The 17,026-nt window shown below is 37.5% G+C and overlaps 1 protein-coding gene across 1 annotated transcript in view; it reads left to right on the top strand.

Annotated features, from left to right (window-relative positions):
- Window positions 1-15,569, top strand: part of LOC127526694 (serine/threonine-protein phosphatase 6 regulatory ankyrin repeat subunit C-like) — a 183,124-nt gene extending 167,555 nt beyond the window's left edge. The window contains exon 12 of the mRNA XM_051922866.1: window positions 14,283-15,569. Within this exon, the coding sequence (XP_051778826.1) occupies window positions 14,283-14,491 (209 nt within the window). The 3' untranslated portion in view covers window positions 14,492-15,569. The remainder of the gene's footprint in view (window positions 1-14,282) is intronic.
- Window positions 15,570-17,026: the final 1,457 nt, after the last annotated feature.

Raw genomic sequence — 17,026 nt, 5'->3', positions numbered from 1 at the left:
TACCAGCTTGCACTAAAACATCTTTGAGTGTCTTTCCGAATGCGCACTTGGGATAATTCATTAAAATCGGCTGGGATGGGCTATCCATATTTAAGTCAGGCAGACCGGACTGTATATTTTGTTGAAGGCAGAGGTTTGGAGTACCCGACACGGGCGCAGAGCTGGAGGATTATGTAGGCTTATCTACATCTTTTGGAGTTTCAGTTCCTGATGTGGGTGTGCTGTGCTCCGTGTTGGTAGCAGCGGTGCTGGGCTCAACCATGGAGCCAGCAGCTTGCGTAGGGACAGAGGTTAAAGATGTCTGCTTTTTAATAAGCCACATATGCATAGCCTTTGGTGTTACCAACCAGAAAAGAAAAGAAAATGGAACGTATACACTGTTTTAATTAAAGAATGCGGTCAACAGGTTCAAAACGTGCTGCAAAATGTGCGGCGAAGTGAACTGTGAGCAGCACGGTGCCTGTCTAGTGGAGGAGACACTGACGGATACGCCCCAAATTCGAACGGGCCGACTGGAAAGCAACTTAGTTTTGATAATCAAATGTTATGCTTCTCCAGAGTTTTCATTGGACAGACAGAGCATTTCGCGGGGGTGGGGGGGGGCTTGGGTGGGGGGGGGTTTGGCACGGCTTGTCTCTGGGGGGCAGTGCCCCCCCCAGCCCCCCCGTGGTCATGCCTCTGTTCTGAGGATAATTAAAACTAGTGCAAGAGTCGCAGTCTGTATCTATAAGGTACCCAAAGAACCTGTTGATCTCCACACAGAAATGCATGAAGAAGACTCTTTTATTTTAGCAGGAAGTCTCTTTCTAGAACGGTCATAAAGCATTGGAAATATTTTATATTTAACATACCTCTAGATTAACCACCTTGTCATTATGTGATCACTGTGCAAGACTTGACAATCTTTAAAACTTGACAGAACTTTGGTAAGTACATTTTTATACAGTGAAATACAAACTGTGACTTGCATATAATTTAAACTTTAATTAGAAATATGAGACGTTGACTGTCAGGACACATACTTTGAAAAGGTTTACATGTTTTTGTTGACACAGCATTCTCATCTTCCAGATCATGTGCAGAAATATTAAAAATGACAAAATGTTACGTAATATCATACTCAAAAAGTCATACCGCATCTATAGCACAATTTCTAGCTTTGGTCAATTTGCATCAAAAAAGGCATAGCAACCCTTTCTATATTCTAAGTGGCTAAGGGAATTAAACCTCTTTAAGCTTGACAAGGGAAGTATCAATTTGTCAAAAAATGGATAAGTTGAATCAAGCATGATTCTTTAAGTTAAAGTAGTGAATCAGGAACAGGAAATTAAGATGATGCCCATTCAAGACAGAAATCACAATGTTTTTGCTTAATTGCAGTGCAGGCTGGAGGTAAAAGTCTGATGAGGCTTCATTGTTTTCTGATAGGAGAGATGCAGCCAAACTGGATGCTCCCCAGTCCTTGGATTATGCCTATATGTCCTGTCCAAGTCGATCATAAACAGAAGAGAGGACTAGATGAATCCATTCTGAGTTCAATGGCCACATTGAATGGACTCCACCTAATTACAAATATGCAGACACATCTCTTATTCTGCAAATATTGTACATAGACTGAATGGCACATTGCAGAGGCCCTAAAACCCCATACTACGTTTACACCTTCCGCAAGATACAACAGGGTGCATGATCATAAGTACTGTACATGTAGATATGATTAACAGATTCCTGCTAATACCCACATTATATCTGTACAAGGACGAAGAGTTGGTCTACTGTTTCATGGCCAAGATAAAATCCACATTCCTCTACCTCAACTTTCAGATGGAGTCTCTGTTACAGTACCATAGGATAAGCATTCCCAGAAAGGCTGAGTAGTGTGATCACTAAGTAATTGGATCTCACTGTTGTGTCCACTTTTTATTCATACAGACCACCACTCCAGTTTGAAAGTTCCAAGGGAATGTCAATGCCTTCCTTGCAACATTGAAGAAGTGTGCTAGCCAAGCCATCCTTGCTGTATCCAATGCTTTCAACATTTCTCTCATCCAGCTTTGCAGCCTTTCCACTACCTAGCTTCTTAATCACTGCAGTGACCCCAATAAATGTTCTGTGACTCCCCCTCCATTTACAGTGAATTCATTGAGTTTAAAGGTTCTTTAAAGTGTTTGTTCATTAAAACTCCAGTAGATATCTGCATTATCCCACCCTTGACCACCTAGGTGGTGTTCCATCTACCATTCTTGAGTGATGGAATTATTTGCCAAAGCAGACTCATAGTCATTCTCTATGGCCTTTGCTTTGGACTGCCTCTTTTTGGCCTTCTGGTACCTTTTAGTAAAATATTTTTTTTTATTTCTGGTGAAATACCATATGATAAACCTAGAGAGCAGATAATATTATCAAATAATCCCAAAGTCAGCAGAGAATATCATGCCAGTACAGAGCGTGGGGAGGTCAAATCATTGGTGGTGTTCACAACATTAAGAAAACTTGAATTTGCACATGCTCTACAGTACTATGTGATCTGTTGTTCATGTCTGGCAGATGTTATTGTGCACTATTCATGCAATTATTACTTTTTGAATGAATTCATATAGTAGGCTTCCAGGAAGCAGGATGGTCCTTAAGTCATATTGTGAATTGAATTGGGTAGAAGATGTCTGCTGTGCATCAATGTTGGCAATGATAGGAACAGTAGATAGATAGATAGATAGATAGATAGATAGATAGATAGATAGATAGATAGATAGATAGATAGATAGATAGATAGATAGATAGATAGATAGATAGATAGATAGATAGATAGATAGATAGATAGATAGATAGATAGATAGATAGATAGATAGATAGATACTTTATTAATCCCAAGGGGAAATTCACATACTCCAGCAGCAGCATACTGATAAAGAAAATATTACATTAAAGAGTGATAACAGTGCAGGTATAACAGACAATAACTTTGAATAATGTTAACGTTTACCCCCCCCCCCCAGGGTGGAATTGAAGAGTTGCATAGTGTGGGGGAGGAACGATCTCCTCAGTCTGTCAGTGGAGCAGGAAAGTGACAGCAGTCTGTCTCTGAAGCTGCTCCTCTATCTGGAGATGACACTGTTTAGTGGATGCAGTGGATTCTCCATGATTGACAGGAGCCTGCTCAGCGCCCGTCGCTCTGCCACAGATGTCAAACTGTCCAGCTCCGTGCCTACAATACAGCCTGCCTTCCTCACCAGTTTGTCCAGGCATGAGGCGTCCCTCTTCTTTATGCTGCCTCTCCAGCACACCACCGCATAGAAGAGGGCGCTCGCCACAACAGTCTGATAGAACATCTGCAGCATCTTATTGCAGATGTTGAAGGACGCCAGCCTTCTAAGGAAGTATAGTTAGCTCTGTCCTTTTTCAGTAGGATACTCACATACATAAACATGGCTATAGACAGTCCAGATGTATGGATACACAATACAGGGGATACATCAGAAGAGAGACTGGGTAAGACTGGCCATAACAGCTCACATATCAATAGTTTTGTTATTTAATTTTAAGTGCTACACACTACCCTGTTGTTAAAGAATGCCCAAAAGTATTTATGTGTTACATCACAAAGGCCCTGTTAAAAACCTTAATTCAACACTTCAGTTCTCTGTTCCAGATAATGGATTTAAACCTTGAACGGTTGTAGTCTTGATCTCATAGTGTTAGGTATTCTGATTAATGAATGGTAGCTTCCCATTTCTCAGTTTGGTTTCTAGTCTTAGGATCTTTATTCTGGTTATACTGTATTTTCAAAGTTTTGTTATTGACTTCTGGCATCTCTTGTTTTGACTTTGCTTACAGTTTAGCCCTTTCAATTTTCTTTCTGATAGCAATGCTTCAGCATTCTAAAACTGTTTCTGTTTCAGTTTCTCAAAAAATAAACACCTCACCCAGTTGATTTTTAACAACATCTTTGTGGTTAGTCACAGTACACTGAGCAAGCAAACAACACGAACTGGTCAGCAGGAATTTCAAAAGCAGGCAGAATAAGTCTGTGTTGTGGTCCAGCCCAAGGTTATTATAGTTTTGCCTTTTTATATTAGTTTTTATTTCTATTTTTTTTCTGACCTTACTTGGAAATTCAGTTTAGTTTTAGTTTTCCTTCATCGTGTATTTTTAGTTTTAGTTTAGTTTTTATTTCACAAAGGCATTTCTATTTTATTTTTATATCTGTTAGTTTCAGTTTTTGTTTTAGTAATTATGGCATGGAGCTCCTATGGAGTTTAGTTTTGTGTCACAATCAGACAGAGCTATACACTATACACTTAACTTGGATACGAGTTTAATGTTAGTGGAAGCTTACTACACTACATGATTTACTATCTGGTTTTGTGTTTGTCTGATAAAAACAAGCATAATCAAAACGAGATACTGAATATGAACAATTTTACACAATTTTATAATTTTTAAAAAATTTTCTCATGAAAATCACTGGGGCTTAGGAAGAACAGGGCTCTCAGACTTTAATCAGTGTGTAGACCCCACCTAGCTGCATTGAGGGAAACAAAGAAAAACAAGCATGTAATGTGAAGGTTAGGGGCAGTGAGACTTGAATAGCCTACCATAAGAACAGTAAACCCATAATGAGCAGAGCAAGAGCAGGTAATAGGAATACAGACAGGCATAAAACAACAGAGATGGCATCTGAGATTAAGAATAATATATACATTATCTAAACCTGTTTATCCAGAGTAGGATTACAGGAAACCTGGAGCCTACCCAAGCAGGTTTGGATGTAAGGCAGGAAAAATCCCTGCAATATGTATGATAAGGCTGATGTTAAGAAGAAAAATAATATGATATTTCAACTATCTATTTTGAGAGAGAGAGAGAGAGAAAAAACATTGAAAAAAGGGAGACAAATATTTTAAAATATAATTCTACTAATGGATTACTTTCACAATATCAGGTATTTTGAGTTGTGAATATGAACTAAAAAAGATAAATTAATAAACTTAGAATAAATACAAAAACCCATTAGTATGTTTAGTTTTTCATCACTTGGCAGACGCTCTTCGCCTACCTACCTTTGTTTGTATCACTTCATTGTTAAACGATGTTTTTAAAGCAAAAGTGATTGGTCAGTAACAATATGCTGATCTTATATGATGACCTAGTAAGTCTCTCGATCAGTGCCGTTTTATTTTCAACAATCGTGAGTGGCCTCCCCTCGACTTTCTTGTATACTCAGATATGGGGATGGATATTTGAGGAGTAAACCGCAAGACAATGATTATATTTTTATATTATGTACATTAAGGAACCATCAGCAACAAATCAAATCAAATTAATAATATATAGAACAATTACTGCGATGGGCTGGCACCCTGTCCGGGGTTTGTTTCCTGCCTTGAGCCCTATGTTGGCTGGGATTGGCTCCAGCAGACCCCGTGACCCTATAGTTAGGATATAGTTGGTTGGATAATGGATGAAAGGATAGAACAATTATTATAAAAGTAAATTTGAATAAATCGGACTCTGCAGCTGAATGAATAAAAAAAAATCGAGTATGTGTTCAGGTAAAGTACCACTTCTGGGTGATGGATTTGGCCCAAAAGTTAATACAGATCTACAATTGTAGTGTAACAACCACATGCTGAATTTCATCCATCTATCCAGTTGCGTTTTTGAGTTATCATATTTACACACACACAGAGACATGCATGCACGCACACACACACACACACGCAATTCCAAAAAATGGTATTTTTGGACTCTGGGAGGTCTATAACGTCAAGATTCATCAAAATATCGAGGTCGATTTTTTTCATGATTACTATACTTTCTCTATACTTTGTATATGAGAAAGTAAAAACGATTTCTCCTTTGCGAAGTGACAGGTAAATTGCTGTCAACAAAAAGCAGTCACCTGAGAAATAAACTGAAACGTTACTCACTAGTGATATTTCTGTCCATATAGTAAATGTTTTGTTGACCTGCACATTCTGATTTCAGCCGTTTGAATTACATCTTGATGTACAACAAACGCAAAGAAATCCAGCATATAAATAGCTTTCTATTTCACACGATTTACGCACCCGCATTCAGATTGCTCTGTCACCGCAAATGCTGTGCGATACAGCCGTTCACTGGATGAATATGTGCGGGCGGCTCGTGGTGGGTGAATTTGTTTTAGAGTTAAAACTTACAAGGGTTAAAGACTAACTGAAGAATATTCATTCAAAAACGAAAACTAAAAATATTTTAGTAAATTATTATTTTATTTCAGTTAGTCTTTCCAGCTACTTTAATAGGTTCGTTTAGTTTTAGTTTTTCATTTCGGTTTTGTTAATTAATTTATTTCAGTTTATGAAAATGTTTTTTTTAATAATAGTTTCAGTTTTGATTTTAGTTTTCGTTAACTATAATAACCTTGGTCCAGCCTGGCTACTTTGAGTATTCAGGACTGGTATTAAAATTACTGGAGTTTGAATGAGTTCACTCAGACTATATACAGTCATCTTCTTGACGCAAGACTGTTTGTCACATGTTCCCCTGGCACAACTGCAACTCACTAGTTGTCACTTCCGTGCATGCATGCAGTGGTGCCTCTAATGGGATAATTGCAGGGAGGAAAGGCAGTCTGTTATCTTTAACGATTAAAGCATTTTTTCTGGGTAAGCAGTACGCCTGCAATACACAGTCCACACTGGGCATCATGGTGTGGGGTCAGCAAAAGTGCTCATGAATGTCTGGTGATTCTGGGGGGAGACTGACCAGTGATACCTACATCAGGGACAACATTCAGCTGCACCTTGCATGAAATGGAATATGTGTCATTCCATTAAGTCAAAACTCTCCTCAATTGAGCTTGTATGGAACTTTATTGGAAGGTATGTCTTCTGAGTCCAACTGCTGACAATGAATCCCAACCAGTTGGGCCTTCAGATCAAAAGGCTTGGACTGACATTCCACAGGATGACATTGATCATCTGTATGAATGTTTGCATGGCAGGGCGCAGGCCTGTATTGCATTATGGGAAGGTTACACCTGAGTTAATATGAGTATGCTATAACACGTGACCAAATCTTTGTACCAAATAAACTACAGATGTCTGATTATGTTCTTAAAAAAATTCAGTTGATTCTCCTAAAGGTGTGATGCTTGCAGATTATTGCTGATTATTGATGGCATCAGTACACTGTGGAGATCTGGGAGGAGAGTAAAGGGTTTAACAATCCCAAGTTGCTTTGTAAAGAACTTTGTCCTTAAGATGTGCCTGAATATTGGTAGATTGTGTCCTGACTTGGCAGGCAAACAGATAACTAATTTCTTGAGAAAACCAGGAGGTGCAGGCAAAAGGCAAAACAAAAGAAAATAAAAATAAAGAGAAGCGACTGAAACCCAGACAAGAGGCAAAATTCAAAGTCAAATAACACACAATAAGTCAAAAACTAGGCAAGACAAGAAAAGTAATCACACTAGAATGAAAGTAAGGATTTTATCCACAGATTGGATTAAGCTCATAGTTGAAAAGCTGACCTTTTTTTCCGGTTGCAGATTAAGTCAAGGTCATGATCCCAGAGACCATGTCCCTAGAATCAAAGGGACATGACCCTGACAACAGTACACAATTTGGCTTCTCTTAAAGGAAATGGCTACAAAACATCAATTTTCAGCCTAAACCATGATAGTTTGGGAGTAGTAAGAATAACTATAGAAAATTCAGTTCACAGATTTTTAAACTACGCCTGTGAAACAGTATCCTATCCTTTGTCACGGTATGTGGCAGTAGGATGGAATGTGAATGGATACACCAAAGAAGAACAAAGGCTGGTGGTACTGTGGAATAGAGCCATACAAGGACCTGTAAATCAAAGAAAGAGTTTTGAACTGAGGTTGGACAGCAATTTGATGATGGGGGGAAGAATGAATCAAAGTAATAGTGTGGGTAAAGTGAGGAACAGAATATGTCAGTTAGGCAGTGACATTCATTTTAGATGTGCTGGAGAGGTGGGATAGTGGCTCCACATAGATCCACATGACATAGAAGAACCAGAACAAGGAGTGAAGCTATACCTAGATAGTAAGGAACGATTGGCTCTTGCAGGTAGTGTGAAGAAAGAAGGGACAGGGCTGAGTCTATATAGAACTGTATTGATTGAAGGTAAAAGGGTCTTTGAATGTCACACTGAAGTTCTTTATAATAGCTGATAGTGAGAGCCTGGTGTTGTCAAGAAGAATGCTTAGAGAAAGAACTGTGGATGAAAAAGTGTGGAAGAAACAAGCTTCACTCTTTGTTTGGCATGAAGAAAAGACATCCTTAATTGGCAGAAAAACTTGCAAGGGCAGCAACATATTAATAATTCTCCTGCTCCAACTTGAGCAGTCCCATTATCACTTTTAATAGCCGTAGTACACATTGAATATGTATGGTAAACATTCTCGTGTACAACACAACACTTTCTAATGATCTCATAACTTTACAGACCAGGTAACTGTTTCCATTTACAGTTGATAGAAGTCTTTAGCAGACAAAGCTAGGGGTCCCAACAGTACATTACCCTTATATAGTCTTTTTTTTAATTCAGTCTGTACAAGGCAGCATCAAAAGTGCACCTCTTAGCCTCTTAGTTTGAGGAGGATCCTGGGATACTTGGCACAAACACATTTTATATAAATAATTTTCCACAAGAAGTAGAAGACAAATACAGTATATTATGACAGAAGTTAGGGTGGCCTTAAATACCTATGTGAGCAGAATCCATTCAAGGTCATATTAATGGATTTTGAAATAGTTAATGCAGGGGTAAACATATTCAGTCCTGGGGGCAACAGAGCCTACTGTATTTTAAGTAAACAAATATTGAGGAACTAAGTGAAACTTTTCACAATTCTACTCCTTATTTCCCTTTTCCTGCATTTATTAAACTCTGAAACAGTGAATAGTGCAATTTCCAAAACACTTATACAGAGAGTGTATCATTTTAAAATCACCAATTCTTCTCATTCATCTCCTTTTCAAATAAAAAAAGAAACGTCACTTGCGATGAGCAGACACTGTTGTAAAAGAGAGGCGTTTTATTTTATCATTCGCACTTGTGTATGCTCATCATTATACAAACCTTTTTGACAGATGTGTTCCAAGACAAAATGACGAGTCGAAAAGGAAAGCTGTCCAAATGTTTGTTTAAGGACCAAAATAGAGCTAACATCCTATACACAAACACTGTAATTAACTAAGCCATTTAAAAGTTAGAATGATCAAAAAGAAAATCTGCAGCAACACACATGTTTAATGCATCTGCCAAGGATGGTTCCATTCTTAAGCCCAATGCAATCCTTCATTGGAATAAGCAAACTGATAAAGTGGTTAATTATATTGACAGGAGCAAAAGAAGTTACCATTTAGAATACTGTATCTTGAAATAGATTTGAGATGTTTTAAAATGCTGTAAAGGTTTTTCAGTCTGTAAATTTAATTGTAATATATCTGTCAATTTTCACAACTTTTCCACTGTACTGTATTTATTACTACATAATGGACAGCCAGAAGCTAATGCATCATTCCTTGGTACAAAAAACATCTCCGCCTGGATGCGCTGCCAGCCCCATCGCGTGAAACATGCCCACCTCATTCACTCACTAACTGAATATGAACATGGAGTGTGAGAGGAAATGGAGCTACCAGGAGAAGACCCCACATGCAGAAACAACATAGAGCTCTTAAGCTGCAACCACTTGCCTACTGTGCTGTCTGAAAATTTTAAATTCTTCAAAAATCTTAAGAGATGTTTACAATTAATTTAGAGATTTCTGAATTATTATTTTTATTAATCTTTAAAGTTTGTCCTGTTTCACTACTACATAGGTGGAGCCACGGGGGACAGCTAGTAAATAATAAATAAAGCAGATTTCTAGAAAACCAAATGTTGAAAAAATATTGAAAAATGAATCAAAATAAAAAAATGAATTCATGAAGAAACCTAGGATGACGGTGGCACAGTGGTAGTGCTGCTGCCTCACAGTAAGGAGACTAGGGTTCACTTCCTGGGTCCTCCCTGTGTGGAGTTTGTATGTTCTCCCCGTGTCTGCGTGGGTTTCCTCCCACAGCCCAAAGACATGCAGGTTAGGTGGATTGGCAATCCTAAATTGTCCTTTGTGTGTGTGTGCCCTGCGGTGGGCTAGTGCCCTGCCCAGGGTTTGTTTCCTGTGTTGGCTGGGATTGGCTCCAGCAGACTCCCGTGACCCCGTAGTTAGGATATAGCAGGTTGGATAATGGATGGATGGAGTGAGGTGTAATTGAGAGGAGAAGAGAGGCAGGTATATTTTTAGATTCATTTCAGTTTCTTTTTGTATGGTACTCTTTACTGAGTGCAGGCTGAGAGTGCTATAATGATTTCACTGGTGATATACAACTGCAGCTTTACAAATTACTGATTGGATAATCCATATAAATAAAAATACAGATTGGGTTAAGCAGGGTAATTTCAATTTTGAACTGATTGAGTGAAAGCATCCTAACAATCTTCTCCATCAATATTAATATTGAGATATAACCAGTTGACAAAAGAGTACAGGAAACTAAAAACTCCAATCAGCCACATTCCTGGAGAAAATAAACCTCTGCAGGGTCCACACTCAGACACATCCAGAGATCAGAGGTGTGTGAGGCCATACGTCAAGCAACAGGAGAATTTCCTTTTAAACTAGAAGCTGACTGGCCATTGAGTTTGTACTACACATTTTGCTGTACTTCTTTCATTAGATGCCTTGTGTACACAATACCAAACATACCTGCCAGAAAAAGTCACCTACAGATATAGATCTAAACACACACACAAGTTACCAATGTTATGGATAGACACATTCACTTATTAATAGGTCTTAGTGTGCAGTATTAAGCAGTTTTGATTACACTGCATACATAGGTGGTAGGTAACTTGAGGACAGCTGAATTTTTAAAATGAAACTGCTGTGAAGATATATGACTATAATCTGATGAAAGTCTATGCATACATCTGGAGCAGGTGTTTCCCAAGAAATTGAAATTCAGATTATCGTAAAATAAACTCCTACAAGAAACATCACAAGAGGTAAAAAAAATCAGATTCCAGGAGAAAGAAACCAAGCTTCTGATTTTACAGTGAAAAGTTGAAACATAAAAAATAATTAGGCTTTAATAATTTGAAAGTGAATGCAGATGAAAATATAATATAATAGTTGTAGAATAATTTAAAGAGAATCATACAGAAAATCGTTTTTTTAATAGTAAAAATAATACAATGATGCTAGCCAAAACCCCCTGTGGTTTTCTAAGATTACAGTCAATGAAATCTTCACAAAACCATTTTTTTATTTCAATTGCTTATTGAAAATTCATACTGCTTTAAAGTTATATTGAAGCTTTTTGTACATATTATTTAAATAAACATCACTACTCGTTCATAATAAATAATACATTTACCACAGGTATTCTCTTAAATAGGACGTCTTATTTAAATAATATGTGGAAAACACTTGATTATTTGTAAGGATTTAATAATCATTAGTAGAATATATTCTTTTTCTTTAAATTATAAAAATTATACAACTTTAAATACAACCTTAATTATACAAATTATACATTATGAAAAATTTTGTGAAAGCTAAAAACAATCATAGAAACTGACCCTTTTCACTATGTTCTTTTAGTCTTAGTCAGTTTTTCATTGTCTTAGCACAGATAGTTTCCATGGTGTTGACTCCCACTCTTCTTGATTCTGAGTTTGTTCTTGATGAATTACACAAATTATATCTTAAAGGGAATGCTGTCCAGTATCATACAAAAAACCTTTTGTTAATGATAATAATGACTTGATGGTGCTAGCATAAACCTTGGAAGTTTTATGTATGCCTATATACAGTATAAATATATGGAAGTGAAGGTCCCTGATACGGTTTTCATATTCGTAGCTAATAATCCACAGAGGGAGAAAATGAATCATGTATCTTAAGAATATTTTTTTTATTCCTAAACTTTTGACAACTTACCAGGTGTTATCATCAAATGAAACTGATTAGACATACAGGAATCCATCTATTTTCCAACCCGCTGAATCCGAACACATGGTCACGGAGTCTGATGGAGCCAATCCCAGCCAACAAAGGGCACAAGTCAGGAACCAATCCAGGGCAGGGCGCCAACCCACCACAGGACATATACACCAAGCACACACTAGGGCCAATTTAGAATTGCCAATCCACCCAACCTGCATGTCTTTGGGTAAAATTGGGGATCTCCATTAGCAGGACTCTTAGCTGAACTGGTTAAGCTGTAATATGTGATATGCGATTCATCTTCTCCCTTTGTGGATTACTAGCTATATATATATATATATATATATATATATATATATATATATATATATATATATATATATATATATATATATATATATATATATATATATATATATATATATATATATATATATATATATATATATATATGCACACATACAGACATTTTATATGTATATATTGTATATATATTTGTGTGTATATGTGCATGTATATATATATATGCAGTATTCATTATGTATATAGTAATGTATGTATATAATGTTTAGAGATGCAAGGAGAACACAGCAGTATTCCAGGCACTTTGAGGGATAAAACATGGCCTCATTTAATAGTGAGAATCTTTCCGGAACTTCCTGGTGATAAATGAGTGTCACTAGGGGACCACAGTCCAGCCAGGAATACTATTTACCCTGAGGGTGAATTAATAGGCATTATTCTTGGGTCCAGACATTGGGTCCTTTCTTTATTTTTTTTTATTTTTCAGGACAAAGTAGAAAAGACACATAGGCATATTTAGCCTGGATGTTCATTTAAACTGCTGTGAAAGCTGCAGCACTTTGAGGCCATTTCAGACCACTTGTCAAATCACATGTTCCTAAATAAAATGCAATGTGGATTCAATTGGGTAGAATCCCAATGGGTTAGAGGTATGAAGTAAATGCAAACAGTGAGAGGAGTTGAGAAACGCTTTTGAATTAATCAAGCAGATAGCTAGATAAACCTCCAGTGTTTATCAATGACTAGTGCAACAATGAAACTTCTTTTTTCATTTTGTGATTTGTGCTTGTGTTGTTTCCTTGTGTTGTTCTTCTTACATACATATAAAACATACACCCCTACTTTCCCAGAAGTACAAAGAAAAGAATGATATTTTCTCAGCTTTCACTTTGCCAAAGTTGTCAGCTCTGCCAGGCAGAAACGCAGGATAAGTCCTTATAAGCTCATGAGATACGACTTTAGTGGCTCATTGGTACAGTTTTAATACCAGTTCCTCCTAGCTCCATATTCTATGTGAAGTGTGCACATTTTCTCTGCATCTGCATGCATTTCCTCTTGGTCCTCCCAAATGCCAAAGGTGCACATCTCTGGTTACTTGGCAGCTTTAAATTTTATGTGTGAGCATGTACTTTGATGCACTAAAATTGCATCCTTGTTTGATTCTTGCCTGGTATTTCTAGAAAGAGCTTAGACTTACTGTGACGTAGTTGTGGGAAAGCAAACATATTGTCAAAAGGAGCTCTTAAATCCTGTGAATATATCTTGCTTGTAGGAGAAAGCTTTGGCTGGGGTAGAGGGTATCAATGTGGTTGAGGCTGCTGTCATAATTAAAATTCATAATCAGAGGCAAGGCTGCAGGCATGGGCAAGATCCAGCTGAAAATACTGAAGTGACTTGATATTATGGAAGTGTTTTAGCTATGTGAAAGAGAGGGATAGTACCTGGAAAGAGGCAAGACTAAATGGGTTTTCAAAATTTTTAAGAAATGTGCGAGAGAATGAGTTCCACTTATTGTGGGATCTCACTGTTTAGTCTCAATAGATTCTTCATTTCAGCCACTTGTATTCACCACCTCATTCTTTTGGTCCCAGCCTTTATTTTATATAGTAGATTTCTGTATTGATTCCCAACCCATGACATTGTTCAGTACAGATACACTCTATCACATTGCTAACATATTTATTTTTTTGCAGCTGAAACACAGGTAGGTCAAATGGAAGGAATTGGACTTGCAGCCTCATGAACCATAGTTCAGTTTCTTAACCACAATGTTACAGTGCCTGCCAACAACAACCTTGCTATAGGAATTGTGAATTTCTGTACAATATCATTACATGATACATATCAGATCAATTTAAGGAGACTTTGAGAAGAAAGTTCTAACATGCAGTATGATTAGATTACTTTAAGATGTTGCAAGACAGCTTTTGCAGCCACTGATTATGTTTCGTTTACTGTTTTCAAGGCTATGACCTCAAGAGGACCCGCTCTCTCATCAGAAACATCACCAGGAAGATCCAAGTGTTTGATAAGAAGAGACAGCTGCTAAAAGCCAGTTTTCAGAACAATCCACCATCCTTGTACCCTTTTTCAGGCTGGTTTCAGACACAACCACAAACATCTTCACTTGTTTCCTACATCCATAAAACTGAAAGAAATGCAATATGTACTTAGAGCTCCTGAGTGTGACAGACTCAGCCGCACTGTGCTTCCTACTGTTGGCAGTTAAATGATTCTGCGTCTTTATTGACTTTCTAATTGCCTGTCTTAGTTAACACAATGATTTTATTAATTTAAATGGTGATTGGTTAACAGGCTCTAAGGTGCAGAAGTGAGAGATAAATAGGCAAATGTGTTTTCAACAGAGAGGTATTTTGAATATATACACGAGGCAACATTAGATCATTCAAGAACAGAAATGAGATATGCTGTAACTCAATACATGATACAGATTTCATAAATCCATGGCAAAGCAGGAAAAACATACCAAAATGCCAGTAATTCCAGGAACAACAAAGAATACTCACAATTCCAATAGATTTCAATGCAAAATGTCTGGTCTATCCTTTGGCTTTGACCTAAATAGCCAGAGGGAGAGCTCAAACATGGTGATGTCAGGGTGGCTCTGCCTGTTGAGGCTCCACACACAAAGAACGTGGAACATACATAATTATAAATGTAACAGAAAATCCATAAAAATAAAATACTTAACAGCTCAGAAACAACAAAACAATAAAATGCATAAACACATACAATACCATAACATAACCCCCTCCCTAAGGTGTGGCTACCAGACACCCCTAGTATATTCCATACAAAATCTTAGCAAATCCAAACAATAAAGCCCATCTTTAGGCCGAGGTGACCAAGCTCAAACACTTGCCCTGACGGGGCTGATGAGGCAAAAAGACCGTGTCACGATTGGAACAACTTGGCAGCAGGCAGGACACATCCAAGCAAGGGTGACAGAACTACAATAGTCAAGCTAAGAGGTGACTGCTTTAAGTATATACTTACTTCTTGAACCTTGGGACACCTTGATGAAGGTGTCAACTTAGGTGCCAAATCAATAGCGCCCCCTCCTGGTGACAAGGTCTGTGATGGTAACTCAGTTGGGGTCCCTTCTGTGGACACAGGCGCAACTCAATTATGTTTTTTGTTTTTATTTAATGGTGCATTTGAATTTGCAGTAAAAAGGGTGTGAGGCCTCCAAAAACCTTCACATGCCAGGCCTCGCTTCCTATGCCTGTCCGGATTAGGCCTCGCTCCAGATTAGTTCAACTACTTAACCCCAATGGCCTGCTTGAAGGCCTTTTAGGTCCAAAAGGAATTTAAGCCTCAAAATAACTTAAATGTCTCAAAATATGATATTGCCTTCCAAGAGATGGACAAATTTGTAAAACCTTCTATTGGAAAGACTGTTCACATAAAGGAACTTTATAAAATGAAGGTATTTATTTAGACACATAGAAAAATATCAAAAGCTAAAAAAACACATATATGAGTTGCCTAAAAGGTAATCCTCAGCTAACATGTCCCCAATATATGATCCAGATATCATAAACCAAAAACACAGCAGAAAATAAAACACATAAACGACAGCAAATTTGGAAAAAAATGAACAGTACTCACAATTCCAATAGACTTCAATACACCATGTCTGAATCCTCCTCTGGCTTGGTCCTAAATATCCAGAGGGGGGGCTCAGACATGGGGATGTCAGGGTGGCTTGGTGTTCCACCCACAAAGGATATGGAGAAAAACTACATTTAAAGGGACAGTACAGAATGATAAGCATAACAGAAGATCACAACTCACAATCAACAAAAACAACAATAAAATATATAAGCACATGTAATGCCAAAACATCAAGACATATGCCTCAATGTTAAGCCAATTTTCATGCCAAGTTCATGCTTTACAAACTTTTAGGTAAGAAATGGCTTATGCATGTTTCCAAATGTGAGCAAGTTTCATACATGATTCCTCTGGCATTTTCATTAGTAAGAGCAATGAATTCTTATTATTTATCATGAAGACTTTGAGAATGTTCCACTCTTGGTGACACCCAGTGTGTGCACTCACTATGTCATTACATGTCCAGAACGCTAAAAGAGTGGAGCAGAAGAAGTTTGAGAATTTGAGGCATTAATTCTCCGTTCTAAACCTTAAGCCTGATGGTAACATATGAACATGTGAGTCAAGAGGATGGCCTCTGTCTGCCAGGACACAGTTGACCTTCCTATTAGCCAGGCTGTAGTACAGCTGCATAGTAGTGCTGTCCAATATTGATAATGTTGCTAATTCTTTTAATGTTACCCATCTTGCATGATGAAAGCAAATATGAAGAAGGGTTTGAAAAAAATAACCATTAAAAATCAGTATTTTTAGGCACATCTTCTTAATGTATTCATTTCAAAGGTCAGTTTCAGCAACCATCCTCAAATATTTATATTGCTTAGCCATTTCAGCAGTCTGCCTCTATGCATGAAATAAATCATAGTTTGTAAACATGGAGCATTTGGAATGTTTATGTTGTTGATACTAAAATAATAAAATCTGAAATTTAGGAAGAAAAAGTAAGAAGAATAAATGCAGAGATGCAGTTTTCTTGTCCTGAGGAAACTGGACAGAAGACAGGCTTGCGCAGCGTTGTGGCATATCAAATAATGGCACAGCAACCAGCCATTAAATGATATGGCCACTCAT

Source organism: Erpetoichthys calabaricus, chromosome 1 (genome assembly GCF_900747795.2).
Source record: "Erpetoichthys calabaricus chromosome 1, fErpCal1.3, whole genome shotgun sequence".
NCBI lineage: Eukaryota > Metazoa > Chordata > Cladistia > Polypteriformes > Polypteridae > Erpetoichthys > Erpetoichthys calabaricus.
This window is presented reverse-complemented; position numbering and strand designations above follow the sequence as displayed.